This window comes from Sceloporus occidentalis, unplaced genomic scaffold, assembly GCF_023333645.1.
Source record: "Sceloporus occidentalis isolate IW3139 unplaced genomic scaffold, rSceOcc1.0.p SCAF_2, whole genome shotgun sequence".
Classification (NCBI taxonomy): domain Eukaryota; kingdom Metazoa; phylum Chordata; class Lepidosauria; order Squamata; family Phrynosomatidae; genus Sceloporus; species Sceloporus occidentalis.
Window position 1 is genome coordinate 9068663 of NW_028316982.1, and position 19584 is coordinate 9088246.

A 19584-nucleotide genomic window follows, 5' to 3' on the forward strand; every position below is an offset into this window, starting at 1 on the left:
TGGCCAGGCAGTGCAGGACTGCAAGGGGGGAGGAACTCAGGCACAGATGGCAGGGAGGGAGTGCAAGGACCACCAATGGCACCCCCCTTTCTTAGCTGGCCAGCTGGCCAACCAGATCCAGAAAAGACTGGTGGGTGCATAGGCTGCCGGGTGTGCCACTGCCAGGTAGCTTGGCTGGGAAGGGGGGCAGTATGGCAGTCAGGAGGGGGAGGGTGGACATGGAGCGCTCTTCCCTGCCTACTGTTGAAGCCCTGCTGGCACAGTGGTTAAATGCCAGGACTACAGCCACAACATTGTGAGTTCAGTCACAGGGCTCCAAGGTAGACTCAGAGTTCCATTCTTCCGTAGGTCGGTATAATGAATACCCAGCTCATCGGAGGCAAGTGACTTACAGATTGTAAACCACTTAGAGAATGCTGCGTTCACTATTAAATGGTATAGTAATGTAAATGCTATTGCTATTGCTATTCTACTGCTACTTCTTGTTCTACTGTCCCCTCTCCTCCTGCTCTGCAATGGCTGGTGGCGTCCTCCTCCTTTCTTCCTTTTTCTATGTCCCTTCTTCCTCTGCTTTTGCAGAGGTCTCCTAGCAGATGGTGAGCAACTGCCCCATCAGGTGTTCAACCCCTCTGAGATGTCACCCAAGGAGTGTGCACCTTTTGCACTCCCTCTAGCAATGCCCTGCTCTCAAAACTGCAATGTCTGCTTCCTTTCCCTTCTGGAAAGATTACAGTGATCTAGGGTTTGAGTGTTAGTGATCACTGCTTGTCTCAGCAGCTAAAAAAACCCAGGTGACAAACTGTGAAAGAGTTGTGAAAAGTTTCTTCCTGGATCACAAGGCCCAGAAGTCAATGGCAATGTTGGCTGGGGGATTCTGGGACTTAATGGAACTTTCTGTCACTCTGGTAAAATAAACACAAGGCTCCTACCCACCCATCAGCATTCAGAAAAAGGCCTCTGAATTTGCCCCAGTGTAACAAAATATGTTGGCCAGTTTGGCAGTTCCCATTTGGACTAATTGTTTGAGGAATTTCAGCTTTCAGAGCCAAAGAACATCTTGATAAGACTCACAATATTTCTTCAGGGAGGTTTTTCATGGCCCTGTGAATTTTATCTCAGCCAAAAACATGAGACAAAAATGTGCCCACTGATCCTCAGAGGCATTTTTACAGAAAGCCAAAAGGCCAGTGGAATTTCTAGAGAGAGTGGAGAACGCTTCACCCTTCCCTGCTTGCTGATAGTTGAGCGCAAAATTAGATATGACAGGAGCAGCCCTGTTTATCATTCAGACATCTGCTTCATTCACCTCAAAAGAAGAGGTGCAGGGAACAACTCTTATTTGTGTAACAAATGGCGCACATGAGTGACAGAAGCCAAGAGGCTGCTCCCTGAGCTTAGTCAATTACATTTAGGTTACTTCATTGTATGTATGATGAGGTGGGATCAAGTCCAGGAAAGTTTATACCAAAATAAAATTGGTCTTTCTTTCAGTTGTTGCTAGACTTTCTGTTGCTGTTTTTAAAATTGATTTAAGTTCCAAACTCCCAAAAGAAGTTAATTTCCTTCGTAATTAAGCCACTTCATTTAATTATAAAAATGCCTGAATTCGGGATACTTTTTCACTGAATGGCAGGCTATTTATACTTTACTGTAAATAAATACTTTAAATAAACAAATATGTTACAGAAAAGGAGTGAAGTTATCCCATTAAGTTCCAATCATTATGCAATTATCCTCCCCCTCAAAAAAAGAAAAAAATTAATCCCAACTAATTCATTATCTCTACACAAATGTCTTCCAGACTGCACTCTTTCCTTCTGTGAGTGTTAGGCTAGGACTCTGGCAGACCAGGATTCAAATCATGACCATGGACACCCACTGGGTGACATGTATTGAATCCCATTGTGGGAGAAAGGAGGGATATCAATCCTTGAAATAAATAAAATGAAAGAAAAGCCACACTCTCTGGGTCTCAGAGGAAATAAAAGGCAAACCCCCTCTGAACAAATCTTGCCAAAGAAATCCTGTGATAGGTTTGGCTTTGTTGTTGTTGTGTGCCTTCAAGTCATATCTGACTTACAGTGATCCTAAGGTGAACCAATCATGGGGTTTTCTTGGCAAGTTTCTTCAGAGGGGGTTTGCCATGGCCATCCTCTGAGGCTGAGAGAGTGTGACTTGCCCAAGGTCATCCTGTGGGTTTCCATGGCTGAGTCAGGTTTTGAACCCTGGTCTCCAGAGTCACATTCCAATGCTCAAACCATTACACAATGTTGGTTTGCCTTAGGGTCCCTTAAGTTGGAAACAACATAAAGGCACATAACAACAATACAATGATTATGACAACCGATCATATAAAGATCCATATCAAGTCAGATCAGAAGTTTCCACTATTAATCCAAGAACAAGAGAAACCCCACAGAAATGTGGAGAGCGGAAGACAAGTGACCACCACGCACCTTTCCCCGCATCTCTCCTCGAGGGTTTGCTTTGGTGCTGACTTGCAGGAAGGCTGTGCCTTGGGCCAGGTGGCGGAGTAGTTCTCTATCTAGGTCTTTCACAACCCCTTGGGCCTATTGAGGAAGGAAAAGCACATCAATGGGGCTCTAGACAGCCATACCAATCCCAGTATTAATAGTTTACACATTCCTCCATTAAAAACATTTTAAACAGTTACAGTTTGTTCATTGAGGGCCTGTGTAAATTAATATTTTTGTTATGTACAACTTCTGTTAATAAGGTACAGTTGGCCCTCTGTATCCACGGATTCCTTATCCATGGATTCAACCCACTCATGACTTTAGAATATTTAAAATATTCAAAAAATATAAATGCCAAAAAGCAAACCTTGATTTTGCTATTTCATCTAAGGGACTACTCCCTTGTTTATAACTGTATACAATTGTATACAACTGTATTGTGTAGAATTCACTATTTTATATAAGGGACACCATTTTACTTCCCCATTGTATACCAGAGGCTTGAGTATCCATGGATTTTGGTATCCAGGCAGGATCCTGGAACCAAACCCCAGTGGATACAAGGGGCCCACTATACTGTTTTTTGTATTTATTTGCTTCTGATCTCCAGGAATATTATACATTATAAAGCCTAGATTCAGACAAGGTGTCTGTGGTGGCAGCAGTGAATAAAGAGGGATGGTGTCCAGTGGAGATAAAAGTTGCATAGGCCTGTTACAGACAGCCAAAATAAAGCTGCTTCAAGTCACAGTGGAGGTATGGTGTTTCAATGATGCATGCGTCCTATGAGTCCAGAAGCCACACAAAACCCACACTCCAGTCCTTAGGGCTGGAGCGTAGCTTTGGTGCGAGTTCTGAACTCTTAGGACGCATGCATCATTGAAACACCATACCTCCACTTTGACACGAAGCAGCTTTATTTTGGCTGTCTGTAACAGGCCATAGTATCTCACACAGATACCTTGAAGACATCTAGGAGGTCTCCACAATTGGTGGACAGGAGGAGGTCCTTACATTGGTGGCAGAGGTGGATATGAGGGAAATCCCTCACTCTTGGTGATAACAGTGAGGTTTGTGGAAATCATCTCATTTGATGGCAGTGAAGGTTTAGGTAGAGCCTCACATCTGGTGGAAAAGTGGTGGGTTAAGTGCCAAACCCCCATAACATCCTTCAGCTCAAATGTGATGCTAGGCAAGCAATAAGTACTTTTTCTTGGCCAGCTTTTCAAAATCTAGAAAATACAATTTTTAAGCTAATGAATCTCTTCTCTGGAAGCAGATGTGGATGGAAAGCAGAATGAATGAATGAATGAATGAATGAGCACATTCAGAGCAATCATATTACATTGTCAAATTGCTAATGTTGTGTATTAAAATACCACAGTAAGATCGTTCTTGAATCAGAATTGTGGTCCAATTTATTTTATTTTTTTGGGTGGGGGAGAATTCTCTGGTCCAGTATTGTTTCCTTAGGAGGCAGCCTGAAGGCCCTTGGAATAAAAATCTAATGGGGACACCTGGCTAGAGACGTCTAAACAATGCTGTCTGGTGAATTCTGGGAGTTTTAGTCCGAAAATGATATTCTCTGGAAACTCAAAAAAAGAGAGAGTGCAGTGGTAGCTTTCCTCCATTTTATTTTGTATTTAGAGGTACATTGTCTCTAAAAGTGGAGGACTTTTTTAATGACCATGGATAATAAAGTATTTGATAGACTAATTCTCTGTGGAGGTCTCAACTTGTTGTTTTTTTTTAATTATCCCTCTAGGTTAGTGGCCACCATCATAATCTCCTCCACCACCTCCTCATTTTATTATTTTATTAATTATTCATATTTATTTATTTATTTCAAGGATTTATATCCCACCTTTCTCTCACAATGGGATTCATATCTTGCATCACCTTCAATAATGGGACTCAAGGTGGCTAACAACACATTTAAAACAATACAGAATAAAACTATGCAAAACCTTTACTAACAGTATAAATATAAAGGTTATTTTAAAAATAATTAAACAATTTAGAAAGTTAGAAATACTGAACATTAAATGTCATTAGACGACAATGTATGAATCTTAAAAACAGCACTGCACACCATTAAAAGCCCACCTCGGTCTATTTCTAAAAGCTTGGCAGCATAAAAAACATTTAAACTTAATAACAAAGGACAGCAAGGCAGGGCCATCCTGGCCTCCCTAGGGAAGGACTTCCAGTGTCTGGGAACAACCACCAAGATTATGGCAGCAAATCCCTTAACTGGAACACTTTCAATAAGAAAAGGAAAAATTACTTTTTACAAAACTACAGCTCTCCAAATTCCCTACTAGCCATAATGTCTGGGAGATTGTGAGGTTGTAAGAAAGGCAATTTTTTTCCAAGCTCTGGAAATGGCCAGGCTGGCATTTTCAGTTAGATGTGTCCCAATGTGGAAAAGCTACAACTTTTCCAGGTTCTGTGGCCCTGTACCAGACATCCTGAATACCCTCTGCAAGGTGCCTTACCTCAGTGCCATAGAAACCCCTAAGCAGACGTCTGTGCTCCTGGAGGCTGCTCTCCCGGAGTTCGCCCAGTTCAGCAAAACCATGCAGGTGAGCGCTGACGGTGCCATCATCCGCTCTGCCAAGGCCAGCTACCACGATCTCATAATGCAGGTGGCAGTGATCATCCAAAGACACCCAGGCATGCCCAGCTGATCCAGCACGTACAGGAGGGGACACAAACTGGCCAGCTAAGGGGATGGGAAGTTCTGCAGACAAAAAGGTCACAAATCATAAACTCTTCCAGAAGGGGCAAATGTATTGAGAAGTTGCCAGAATACCCAAAGATCAGGTAAAAGTGGGAAGTAGAACCCTAAACAATCATTCAATAGATGCATTGTAGGAACAGAATGCCTGGGTAAAGGTGTTGCCATTGGATAAAGTATTCTCTGAGTGCATCCATACTAACTGAAAAGTCCCAGATTTTGTTTCTCCTCTTTCTGATTTCATACTGGGTTCAAGTAAACTGAACTGCAGAGCTGGTATAAAAAGTATAAAAACTCTGATCGTACCAGTGAAACAGGTGTGGGTCATGGGCATGAATGCACAAGACTTAAACAGTGCAACGGAGCACAGGGGGTCTCGGAAGTGTCTCATCCACAGAGTTGTCATGAGTCGAGATCGACTTAAAGACAGTTAGCAACAAGCAACAAACCTCTTTGACTCTGAGGGATTGAGCATGCTTGCCATTTGTTAGATAATTTGCATTCTGTCTGTGATCCCATTGTCACCTTCTGATCACCTGAATGCCTAGTTCATGATGGTGGTTAAACCAGGCACTCTGTACTTCATGAGTTAACTCCCAGGTTGCAAAGTTGGCAAACTCAGCAAGCCTGGGTTGTTACACTGGGAGCTGACAGAAAATATTCTGGGATAAACAAAACAAGTATGGATCTCCAAAATAAAATGGAGAACAGGAACGTAATCTGGGTTTTCTGGATTTTTTTTTTTTTAAATCAATCTTGATATTTCCACAGTCTTTCTCCAGTTGAGAGGAAGAATCCCTGGTCCTTGGTCCTCTAGAAGGAAAAATCACTGGAACCTGCTGTATTTGATACTAATACTATATTTTCGGGAGTCTTTAAAATATCCAAACACTTCTGTTGTTCCAGACTATTTTCAGGAGATTCCCAGCATCAACTGCAACATTTTATTCCCACCCTCAAAGTGAGTGTTTTGTTTTTTTAAATTGAGACATATTGGAACAAAACAGTCTCCTTCTCTTCGACATTTTTTCTTGTTTTTACATTTATAGTTATATTGCTGTGGTGCAGCTGCGTATCATTGCAACAGCACTGTAGTGAAATGGTATTTTTTACACTATATCACTATAACTTAATTTTAAAAAAAAGGAACACAAAATTTGCCCTCCAGTATAGGTCCATTCCAACAAATCACTTCCCCATTAGATGATGATGATGATGATGATGATGATGATGATGATGAAGAACAACCTTTGGAAGAGCCCTAGCGCATGAAGATCTGTAAAATGGTGAGAGGCACGGATTCACACTCAGCACTATGCTTTGATTCCTGCCATTTCACAGCTCCTCAGACTCTCTCCAGCCTCGTGCCTCATTCACTCACTATTTTTGTTGTTTATGAGATGTGAGGCTGGAGAGAGACTGAGGTTATGAGAAATAAATTTGCAGAAGTGCCTCAGCTTCCTCCTCAAAGGCAGACACGGGCGGCTGGTGGCAAAACGTTTCAGTGGAGTTTTTTTGGATTTTGGATTTCCAGGCTGGAGTGCTTAATCCGTATTATTTTCTACTAGATTTCTAAGCATCTGATGAGTTGCTCTGTGTTCCAGAATTGGAGAGAATATAAAAAGCAGTGTGTATGAAAAAACATCTAACTCAATGTTTTCAGCACACTCTACACTTTCTCTCTCCTCTGTTCTCTGCAGACCTGACTCTGCCTTGCTCCATCTTATCTTGTCTTCTTTTCTCTGGTGGGTTTCCTCCCACTCTTACTCTCAAGTATCAGATCCCTGAAGATATCCCCTGATATCATCTAGTTGCCCTGAAAATGGGGAGAACCCACCATCACATCTTCATTGTCTCTGTCTCTTATTGTCTCTTTCACTTTTAAAAAAGTGTTATTGTGCTGTAGGGTATTAGTGAAATGTCACTTTTGCAATGTAATACCATAATTCTAAGAATCATTTTCTTTAAAAAAAATCAGGAAATTTTGTCCTGGAAACCACAGGAACAGAATTTTATTTTATTTTAGTTTTTTAAAACCTTTGTCACAGATCCAAGAAATTGCTACAAAGAAGCTCCCTCCCCATGATTTGAATTAATGAATGCAGAGGCTGCAATAAACAGGAAATCCTGGCAAGCACCAATATTTGTGGGAACCCATGCTTCTTTAGAGCAAACTTGACAGAACCATCAGGGATCTATCTATCTATCTATCTATCTATCTATCTATCTATCTATCTATCTATCTGTCTATTTCTTACCTTCCACTCCCCATGGATCAATGTGAGGATCAACAAATAAACAATGCACTACATCAATTAAAACGCATTAATTAAAACATGTATATAACAAATAAGACATACACATCCTAAAATGATCCACATGTAAAATTTAACAAATAAAAATGTCAATGTTCAAGGAATATTTTTTTTTTGGGGGGGAGAAGAAACTGCTTGCTCAGAAGGATTCATGACTTTCAGTACAAAAAAGTAACTTTTCAAGGCTCCCAAAAAAAGAACGTTGGTACTTACCCGTGATACATTCATTTCCAGCAGACGAGGGTCCTAACATCCTGTATTCTGGGTTAGCTCCCAGTTTGGCAGAACTGTAGCATGATAACCTCTGCCCCTTTCTCAGCTTGTGTTTGCTTGTTTTTAATAACTGGGATTTTCTCAATAACATTCTCAGTTATAAATACACTAATAATTTAATTTTCAAGAAAACTACAGAAAAATATTGAATTTGGCAAGATCTTATCTTAGTGAACTTCTGATGTTGCTTGGCGACATGTACTGGTACCTTGGTTTCGTGCCAGGAGTCCACTGTACAGCAGAGAGGTGATCTGGCCACGCAGCTCTCCATCTTCAAACTCTTTGGTGGCCACATTTAGGAAGAGCTCGTTCTGCAGCAGCATGTGAGCATCACGCCCAGTCACTTGCCCCCAAGTTCCACTGGCCTGACCAAAAGAGGGAGAGTTTGCAATTAATCTTATTGATTAATAAGATATAATAATAATAATAATAATAATAATAATAATAATAATAATTTGTATCCCACCTCTTCCTGTATTGGATCAAGGTGGGTAACTACAAACAAGAAAACAATAAAAATGCTACACAACAACCCTCAAGTAAAAACATAGCAAAAGATCCTAAAACTCCCTCCCACCCTAAAATAGAGTTAAAAACAGCAATTCCCAATAAAATGCGGCCAATAAAATCAATTGCGATCACAGTCCGGTGGGAACAGCTATGCCTTTTGAGAGTGAACATTCCGAAGGAGGTCAGTTTGGGAAGGACCACCAGAAGAGATCCGTTTTTATTGCCTTCTTAAAGGCCTCCAAAGATGTTATGTGGCGGATCTCCTCTGGCAGGTCATTCCAGATTTTTGGAGCGGCTACAGAAAACGTCCTCTGGGAAGTTGATACCAGTCTGGTTTTCTAGGACTGCAAGAGATTCTTCCCAGAGGACCTGAGAGTGCGGGAAGGATTGTATGGGAGGAGGCGTTCCCTCAGGTAAGCTGGACCCAAGCCATGTAGGGCTTTATAGGTAATGACCAACACCTAATACTGTGTCCGGAAGCTAATAGGCAGCCAGTGTCACCATCACCATCATCATTATCATATTGAGGATGAAGCAAGCTTGTTCTCTTCTGCTCCAGAGCAATGGATTCAAACTACAGGAAAAGAGATTCCACCTAGACATTAGGAAGACCTTCCTGACAGTAAGTGCTATTTGACAGTGGAATATGCTGCCTTGGCATGTGGTGGAGTCTCTCCTTCTTTGGAGGTTTTTAAACAGAAGCTGGATAGCCATTTGTTGGGGGTGCTTTGATTGTGAGGTCCTGCATGGCAGGGGTTTGGAATGGATGGCTCTTGCCATCTCTTCCAGCTCTATGACTCTATTATTTATTATTATTATTATTATTATTATTATTATTATTATTATTATTAAAATGAAAGTCCCAGCCAGCTAGGTTTCATTGGTTACCAGTTGGTCCACAGCTAATATGGTATCTGTGCTTCTTCTAGGCTGCATGCAACTTAGGGGGAGGCTCGATTTGCCTCTTGGGCCCCCACTGCAACCTCCAAGACCTGACCTTTTAAAAAATATTTTGGCCAACACCCCCCCAAACAAAAAAAAAAAAACATTTTCAATATGCTCCCCTCCCTTTGTGAGGCTATTTCAGGATCCTGCTTACCCAAAAACAGCTACACATAACTAAGCAGCTGGATAAGTAACAGTGGCTGCATCCACACTGCAGAAATAATCCACTTCAGCACCACTTTAACTGCCATGGCTCAATGCTATGGAATTCTGGGACGTGTGGTTTCGTGAGACATTTAGCCTTCTCTGTTGATGCCACCTTAAATTATAGTTTCTATAATCCCACAGCATTGAGCCATGGCAGTTAAAATAGTGTCAAACTGGATTATTTTGGCAGTGTGGATACAGGCTTTATGTATCTATCATTACTTTCAGTCACCAAAAGGAACGCAATGACAGCAATGCTGTAGCCCTGCAGAGTTCGAATTGCCAAAAATCCGCAGTACAGCTCTGTAGGCTCTGCTATATGTTCACATACTCCTGCTCCAAGCCTCCTGCTGTCTCCTGTTTTCCACCACAACTCACCACTCCATCTCTATAGCTGTGCGTCATGTCATACAAGATATTACGCTTATTTCGTCTGCGAGGTTTGGTTTCCAATGTGACCCCGATCACTTCAGTTCCCGTTCCTGCCACCTGGACCTGTGGGGAAATAGAAAAGCACCAGAAGATGCGATTTTATGAGCCACAAGGAAAGGAAACTTTTATGGGGACTCTGGACAACATAGATGGCACTATGGAAACATGGCGGTTAAAGCATGGTGGTGATGGTATGCCTTCAAGTAATTTCCGACTTATGGTAAAGTGGGAGGAAAAAAGAAAAACTGGGATACTTTAAAAGCAAATGAAAAAGTGGGATTAATGGAGACTGTCCCTCAGCTATTCCACACTGCAGAAATAATGCCGTTTGACACTGCTTTAACTGCCATGGCTCAATGCCGTGGAAATTCTGGGACTGGTAGTTTTGTGAGATATTTAGCTTTCATGGTCAGAGAGCGCTGGTGCCAAAACAAAGGATAAATTCCAGGATTCTGTAGGATAGAGTCAGGGCAGTTAAAGTGGTGACAACCTGCTTTATTTCTGCAGTGTGGATTCACCACCTGTCAAATCAGGAAAGTTGAAGGGTATTTTTAAAAGTCACAGAAATGTGCAGCAAGGAAGTACAGCCAGCCTTCCATATCCACAAATTCTTCATCCATGGATTCAACCATCCACGGCTTGAAAATATTAAAAATATATATATAAATTCCAAAGAGCAAACCTTGACTTTGCCATTTTATATAAGGGATACCATTTTACCATGCCATTGTATTTAATGGGTCTTGAATATCTATGGATTTTGGTATTCACAGGGAGTCCTGGAACCAAACCCCAGTGGATACCACGGGCCCACTATATGAATATCATGGGGCTTGTAATGCTTGCTTCAGATATGAGACAAGCATAATGCCCTCCCAGATTCTTCTAAGGCAGTGATTTCCAAATTCCTGTACTCCAAATGTTTTGGATTTCAGCTCCCAGAAACCTCAGCCATCATGGCCAATGGTCTGGGATTCTGGGAGCCACAGTCTAAAGCACAAGCCTGAATTTGGGAATCACTGAGCTGGAGAGTAACTCTCCTTCTAAACCCTTTCCCCAAAGGTAGCCTATAACCTTCTTCTTCCCACAATCTGGTCTATCCCTGAAACCCTGTCCTCCCTTTTCTGGGGGATTATTTGAGTTGTAGTTGAAAGGTTCGGCCTTATACAAGATGGGAAGCTCTTTCCTACCTGATACTCCAAAGTCCCATTTGCATGCAGATTGAACTTGGCAGAACCCACAGCTCCTGTCCGGGTGGGAATCAGGGCATCTCCTCCACATAGCACACTCTGTATGGCTGGAAGCAAGAAAGAAGAGGGGATAAGATCATGCTGATAAATTTGCCAGAACCAATAATAAATCAAACTCAGACAGGGGAGTCATCAATTACTTAGAAAACTGCATATTCAATCTAAAACAGTGATGGGCAACTGTATTGGTGGGGCAATTTGCCCACTTGGGACCATCGTCTCATAGGCTGCATACTGGAAGTGATGGTGTGGCATTTCCAGTCAGGGGCTAGGTTTGAGCTTGAAACTAGTACTTTGGGAAAGCTGGTGGCTTTTTTTTTTTTTTGGGGGGGGGGATAAACAGGCAGATTTATTCATTTATTTTTCTGCTTTTCTCCCATATGAAATCATGAATAATAATAATAATAATAATTCTTACCCCAAAGATTGAGGTGGGGGACAACAACAATTAACAAACAACATCAGTTAAGATACACATCAGTTTAAAAGGACAAATAAGGAAATTATCACAGGGACAAATAACCCGACTGCTCCCTAATGGTAGGTATTATCACTTGTAATTCACTGCCGATTCCACAGGGTGATTGCATACTGTCTGTATCCTGTGTCTCAAGCGCACTTCGGGGGCTGCTTTTCAAAGTCAGAAAGCAGCCTCTGAAGCATGCCTGGGACCCAGGATACAGTCAGTATGCAATCGCCTGGTAGAACTGGTGGTGAATTATGCACGATAAAACCCACCTGCGTCCTGTTAGGTAGCGGTCAGGTTATTTGTTCATGCAATAATTTCCTAAAATGTACAGATATTACACAATCTGCATCTAAAATTCATCTTTGTGGATTGCTTGAGGTGAAACACAGAAAAACAGTGTGCGTTTTTCTAAGCTCTGGTTGTAATGATGAGGACAGAAGGGCACTACATGCCCATGTAACTGTGTGTTTGGAAAACTTTGCTGCTGTAACAGGAATATGTTTTGGATAAATTACATGCCTTTCTTTAAACGGGTTTTGTTGAAAAATAAGCAGGCATTTGCTATATAATTCATATCAGGGTGGTTTTTATGGAGCAGGTGGGTTTCAGTTATGCTTTAAACTTCTGTATTCTTGTAGGTAATTTTATATTGTGGGTAGATTATTTTAATTGTTCAAAATTTCATTGAGATTTTTTAAATGTTTTTATCTGTGAGCTGCCTTGGGTCCCTCCTGAACAAATGAAATAAATAAATACAAATGAAATAAATAAATAACAGGCGAGGAGTTTGATTTGGAAGACTGATAGGGTGCTTCAAGCGCCACAAGAAGATCTATAGGGTACACAGCTCAAGGGCCTACAGTTTCTCCACTCCACTCCAAACGGAGAGCCACAGTTCAGGCAGAAGTTCACTGGGAAAAGCGTTCATAATGATAAGACAAGCTTTATAGAACTGGGCCAAGATTCATCTAGTCAAAGCACCATACCTGTAGGAATGTTCCTCCTGCAGAGCCTCAGGATGCTTGCACACACAAACCACTCCCTTCTGTTGACAGTCAGTGCCTTCTAATCAGAGGTAGACTGCCTTTGAGCATTTTGGAACCATGTCAAATAGCCACTGACAGACCAATCCTCTATGAACTGGTCTAACCCCTTTTTGATACCATCAAAGGCAATAACCAACACACATCTTGTGACAGCGAATTGCCTAAGAAAATACTCTGTTGAATGGAGAAGAACTCTCTTTCATTGACACCATGGGTGGCCCAGGCTTCTAGCGCTATGAGAGACAAAGAGTCCATCCACACTGCAGGAATAATCCAGTTTGGCACTGCTTTAACTGCCATGGTTGCTATGTAATTTTGAGAAATATAGCTTTGTAAGACATTAGCCTTCTTTGTCAGGGAGCTCTGGTGTCACAACAAACTGCAAATCCTGGGATTCCATAGGATGGAGCCACGGCAGTTAAAGCAGTGTCAATGGGTTATTTCTGTAGTGTGGATACAGCCAGATACATCCCACTCTCTGCTGCTGCCTTATTGCTTCAAATCCACAGGGAAGAAAGACATACCTGTTGAATTTCTTCTTGCCACACAGCTGATAAAAGAGCCCATCCAGGAAAAAAAAAGTGGAAACATCCTTTTATGTCATTAGGGATGCATCTGCACTGCAGAAATAAACCACTTTGACACCACTTCAACTGCCATGGTTCAATTCTATGGAATTTTGGGATCTTTAGTTTTGTGAGATATTTAGCCTTCTCTGTCAGAGAACAGTGGCGCCACAATAAACTAACAATCCTAGGATTCCATAGGATGGAGCCATGGCAGTTAAAGCGCTGTCAAACTGGGTTATTGCAGATACAGTGTCAGTGTCAGTGTGCATGTCTTTCCCCAATCTTAACTCTACTCACTGTCACAGCTTCTCTTGGTAGTGATGAATCCTGCAATCTGGCGCCCAAATCTGCCTTCCACCTCTGCCTTTATTCTCAGTTGCCCTTGTACCAGCCACAGCATCTCTTGGCTTGAAAGTCCTGTCAGCACTTCTGCAAAGTCAGGGTCCTGGGGAGGCAAAGAGCACATTGAGGCACTTGAAGAGGAACAAGGAAATAGAGAGGCCTCAATTTAACAAGAAGAACTATACCTCTGAATTAACAACAAGAAAAAAAAAGATTGTGACTTGCCTGAGCAGTGACATTGGCCTTGATATCTCTTAGGACTGTGTCCTGGTGCAGAATCTGGACTCTCAGGGGAAGCAAAGGGGATTCTAGGAAAGAAGGGAGAAAATGAACATGGTTAAGCTTCCTTTATCCAAAATGCTTAGGACTAGAAGGGTTTTAGGTGTGTGTGTGTGTGTGTATGTGTGTATAATTTTGGAATACCTGTATTTGCATATACATATATGAGATATCTTGGAGTTAACGACCAAAGTCTAAGCATGGAATTTATTTATGTTTCATATATACCTTATGCACATAGCCTGAAGATTGTTGTTGTTCAAAGCATTTCTGACTTATGGCAACCCTAAGGCAATGGAGGAAACCATGAGGTTTTCTTGGCAAAAGTGGCATCAATGAGTCCTTTGCTGCTGTGGGAGCTGAACCTAGGTTTTTCTGAGACCAAGCAGTGATGGCTACTGACTGCCATGCCATTGAGGCCATGAATACACTCTGGTTTTCACGCTAAACTTAAGAGAGCCAGTTTGAGCGTTGGATTAGGACTCTTAAAAACAAGGTTTCGAATTCCTGCCTAGCCAGCCATGAAAACTCACTGGGTGACCTTGGGCAAGTCACAATCTTTCAGCCTCAGAGGATAGCACTGGCAAACCCTCTCTGATGAAGCTTGCCAAGAAAATCCTAAAATAGACTTGCCTTAGGATCACCATAAATCAGAAATGACTTGAAGGCATACAACACACACACAACATTTGGGGATAGGGCTCAGCACCCTGAATACTTCATTTATATTTTCTAAAATCTGGAGTTGATTTGTCATGCTACTCACATGGATGCTCCCACTGATAAAACACCTAGATTTTGTTTGGAAGACCTGGTTATCTCTTAATCCTAAATGATTGGGACACAGATGCTTTCAGCCTTATGGCTGTGTCCTACCCAACAAGTTTCCTCCTTTGCCCATTTCTTACTTTTGTCTGTTCCAGATTCCAGAAGCCCCCTGGTCACTAGGACAAAATGTAGATTGTTCTCTGTATCACTCAAAGTTAGCATAGTGATGCCTCCCATGCCAAGGAGGGTTGGATCCATAGATGTCAGGATAGCGCTGAATGTTTCTGAAACAAAGAAGAAAGCATATTGTGGTTCCCTTGGCAATACACAGGCTGATGCTGTCTGGCATCTCCAGCCTCCCCCACATGGAGCTGTCCATGGTGTTATCCACTCCTTGCTTCCTGGTATGTTCAGCATGGCATAGGCATTCGATGGTTGGAGTTCAATTCCCAGCTCAGCCATGAAACCCATGGGGTGATCTTGGGTGAGTCACACTCTCTCAATCTCATGAGAAGGCAATGGTAAACCCTTTCTGAACAAATCTTGCCAAGAAAACCCCAGGATAGGGTTGCCTTCGTATTGCCAAAAGTCAGAAATGACATGAAGGCACACAACAACAGACAAAATGTTCCCTATGCTTGAGTTACTTTTGGCATCTGCCCCATGCTGGCTAATTTGGAATCTCACTTTTGCTGCGCTAATGGATTTTGCCTACTGGCACTAGAACCTTGGTTGCTGACCAAATCTCTTGGCAATTCAACTCAAGCTTGACTTAGACCTGGCTCATCAGACCATGGAAGTGGTCTTATGGATTACCTTCTTGGGAACTCGGGTAGGCTAAAGCTCATACCCCAAAGCACCCATCAGATGAAATGATGCATCAAGTAGTTTTCACAGTGTGAGTCAAGTGGAGAGTCAAGCCCAGCTCTTCTTGGGAAGTCTATCATTCAAACAGTTGCGCCAGAGAGTCACTCAGCTATATTCTGGCTGAGTCAGTGATTTCTCACTCATGCAGATAACCTTATTATGATTTTTTTTAGCTATGGGACTGAGGTTGGCCTTCAGGCAAGCACTAGAACATGGCTGGGGAAAGTGCAGCCCATGGGCCATCAGGTGGCTCTCCAAAGTGGGCTTTCCACCAAATAAGGCTTGCCTAAACCCTCAAGAGCTTCCCCACAAACCCCACTTTTTCAGATTTTTTTTTTACCCTAAATGCCCCCAAATAGCTTCCAGAAGAGGTAGTCTACCTTTGAGTTCCCCCAAACCAAGCCACCCCCAAATAAAGAAAAGCCCAGTGGCCTCTATGCCCACCCTTGCAGTAAAACGGGCATGCACTCTTTATGTTAACCGAGCTAACAGCCCAGAATCTTCCAGTACAGTACAAGCCTTGTATGCATCGGACCAGTACCCATAGTTTCACTAACCCATATCCAAAAAAAATGTGGTCTCAGTTGACCACAGAGTTGTGCTGTAAGACCTAGAAATGCCTAGAGAGGTGTTCTGTCTAGGAATCTCTAAGTCCTCCAGTGCAAGTTGTCCTCTGGTCAACTTGTACCAGAAGTCATTCATTTTAATAGGGTTTGCTATCATTCCTTGTTTTGCATTTCCACGGTAAGCCCAGGAATGTATCCCCCACAGATAGAGGTATCATGCTGTACTCTATAAAGAAGCAATGGCGGTGGGGAGTAATTTGCATCATAAGCAATAGCTCTAGATCTCTGGATATATTTGCAGACTGACAATTTATATGATTAAAAAGTTATACATGCCTGTTACAGACGGCCAAAATAAAGCTGCTTCGGGTCTCTTTGGAGGTATGCTATTTAAATGATGCATAGGTCCTAAGAATCCGGAAGCTGCACCAAAAGCTGCACTCCGGTGCTTAGGAATAGAGCGTGGCTTTGGTGCGACCTCCGGACTCTTAGGACCCATGCATCATTTAAATAGCATACCTCCAAAGAGACCCAAAGCAGCTTTATTCTGGCAGTCTGTAACAGGCCACAGTGACTTCAAGATACGATCCATGTCTCTGGTTCTTCTCCCCACTTTATCTTCACAAGAGCCCAATGAGGTAGGATAGACTGAAAGAAAGTGACTAACCCACGGTTACCCAGTGAGTTTGACAACTCAATGGGTAACCTGGATCTTCAAACCTGGATCGTCAAGGTTCCAGTGCAGTACATTATACTAGTTCTCTTGCCTGCAGAGATAATTAATTAATGTTCCCACCTTTCTCCCAGCATTGGATCCAATTGGCTTATAGCAGAGAAGAACAAAGTATAGAAGGAAAAGACACCTGAACAATAAAAATTAAAACAACGGAACAAGTTGTTCCTATTAAAAACACTAATTAAAGAAGTTAACGTATGACACATCTCATTTGTTAAAAGAGCCTTGCACAACAGTCAGTTGACAGTAAGAACCTAGTGCTGAGACAGAACTGAACGAGTAGGGCCTTCTTCCAGCCATGGATTACCTGCAAAGAGGGCCCGGTGTCTGATAATTTTGCCTCGGATCTCACCCATAGGATGAGATTTGGTGACCAGAGATACATGTAGTTGGTCCACTTTCAACAGCCGGATGGAGGGCTTTTGCAGGTTCCGCCACATGCCACAGATCTATAAGGGTAGCCAGGAAGAGAGAGGCAGGAGAGAACAGTTTCTCAGATCATATGTTGGCCATTAGAAATCCATGGAATGGGATGCAAATCCAAACTCCAACAGACCTGTATGATCAGCCCATGCATTTCGAGCAGGGTTAGATGGAGTAATGGATTCATTCAGGGATACTGTTGATTTGGGATAGCTATGTTTTGCCTGACACTGCCAGAGCCTGGAGGAAGGGAAGTTATTGTTTTTTGAGATTATAAATCCCATAATTCCCCGACAGCAAGGGCAACCACTATGGAATTTATCACACCACCTCCTTTCTCACCCCAATCACATTAATGAAGAGAAGTGCATACATACTTTTGGAGATGTGTTCATGTGTACATTTGGAAGCACTTTCTATCCCACATTCCTCCATTAGTACGATAGGGCTGTTTTCTGCCCCTTCATGCTCTCTTCTGCCTGCGTGCTCAACCCAGTGAGCATTATGTATGTGTGTGGGTTTTTTAAAAATATATATATAATTGCAGAGTTATGCTAATGCAGTTTTTTAAAAAAGGGTGGGGGGAATGGAAGTAACTCCCCCAAAGGCTATTATGGAATAGCAAAAGGAAGATGAGGAGGAGACACTGACACCATCTGACTACACAATCGCAGAACTGCTTACCACCCCTGAAGACTAGCACTATACCAAAGCTATTCGGAACTTATTGACAGGTTTTTCCATCAATGGCTCATCATGCTTCAAGGACAAAGATGAAGATGCTGTTTAACATTTACATGAAAATGCTGGGAGAGATCATCCAGAGACATGGGGCACGGGGTTATCAGTACGCTAATGACACCCAAATATGCTTCTCTATGTCCCCGACTGTTATAGTGACTAAAGATGACATCTCCCCTCTGAATTCCTGCTTTGGGTCGGTAATGGACTGGATGAGGAAAAACAAACTCAGGCTGAATCCAGAGAAAATGGAGGTCCTTGCCATAGGATCCTTAGGCCTGGGGAAGGAAATTTGTCAACCACTCCTATACGGGGTCACACTTCCCCTGAAGGATGAAGTTTGCAGTTTGGGAGTACTTTTGGATCCATCTCTATGTTTGTCATCGCAAGTAGATGTGACGGCCAGAAGTGCTTGGTATCAACTTCAGTTGATACGCCAACTGCGACCCTACCTCGACCAAAAGGACTTTGAACCTATAGTACATGCTCTGGTAATCTCTCGTCTCGATTTCTGCAATGCACTCTACATGGGGCTACCCTTGTATCAAGTTCGGAAGCTCCAATTAGTGCAAAATGTGGCAGCCAGGTTGGTCACTGGAACCTCGAGAGTTGACCACATAACACCTATTCTGAAAGATCTACACTGGCTTCCAATTAGCTTCCGGGCACAACACAAGGTGTTGGTTATGACCTTTAAAGCCCTACATGGCTTGGGTTTGGGTTACTTACGGGAACGTATTTCCCTATACAATCCACCCCGCACTCTTCAAACAAATGGGAAGAAATTGTTAGAGATACCAGCATCTAAATATGTTTCTACTTCCCAAAAAGCATTTAGTATAGCTGTCCCCACACTATGAAATGGACTCCCTGAGGAGATCCGCCTTGCTACATCCCTGGAAACTTTCAGGAAGGCGGTTAAGACAGAGCTTTTTCGACGTGCATAACCACCTGACCTTCTATGAATTACAGATTGTTTCTGTATGGAACGAGAGCATCTGACCCCATGATTGTTGATTTTATGTTTTTAACTGTGGTTTTAACTTGTGTGATAATAATATTGTAATGTTTTAATTGTATTTTTAAAACTCTGTTGTGATCCTGCCTCGATCCAATTGGGAGAGGTGGGAAGATATAAATAAACTCTATTGTTGTTGTGTTGTTGTTGTTGTTGTTGTTGTTATTATTATTATTATTATTATTATTATTATTACAGCATTGTGCAACAGGCATGGCCAAAGGCACTATTATCTAAATGGTATGGCAGTTTAAAGGCAATGTGTGACAGAGTGCTATGTCAGCTGGGGGACTCTGGGAGTTTTAATTCAAAACTTGTACACCAAAGGACTGGCTCTTTTTCCTGAACACCATGAACTATATGGAGATGGTATGGTTAAGTCTCCCCCAGGAGTCTCTCCTATGCTCTTCCAGAAATTTAAAAACGCCCATCCACAAACAAAGGAAGATATGAAGGTGGCAACATCCTTGAGGTCTGTAGCGAGCTGGGCCTCTGCCACTAGGCAGATGGGTTTTGGAGTTGTTAGCATCATTGCCAAATGTTGACTGCTGGACAGTATAGAGAAAGAATCAGTTTATATATGTGACCTTGTTTGATCCTTTTTGCATTGG

The 19584-nt window shown here is 42.3% G+C and overlaps 1 protein-coding gene across 1 annotated transcript in view; it reads right to left on the reverse strand.

Annotated features, from left to right (window-relative positions):
* LOC149317949 (chordin-like) overlaps positions 1 to 19584 on the reverse strand; it is a 76423-nt gene that overhangs the window by 23454 nt on the left and 33385 nt on the right. The window contains exons 7-15 of the mRNA XM_089507531.1: positions 17099 to 17240; positions 14763 to 14906; positions 13801 to 13883; positions 13531 to 13678; positions 11090 to 11196; positions 9846 to 9962; positions 8014 to 8170; positions 4976 to 5220; positions 2457 to 2570 (exon numbers count right to left, since the gene is read on the reverse strand). Coding sequence (XP_089363657.1) covers positions 2457 to 2570; positions 4976 to 5220; positions 8014 to 8170; positions 9846 to 9962; positions 11090 to 11196; positions 13531 to 13678; positions 13801 to 13883; positions 14763 to 14906; positions 17099 to 17240 — 1257 coding nt within the window. The remainder of the gene's footprint in view (positions 1 to 2456; positions 2571 to 4975; positions 5221 to 8013; positions 8171 to 9845; positions 9963 to 11089; positions 11197 to 13530; positions 13679 to 13800; positions 13884 to 14762; positions 14907 to 17098; positions 17241 to 19584) is intronic.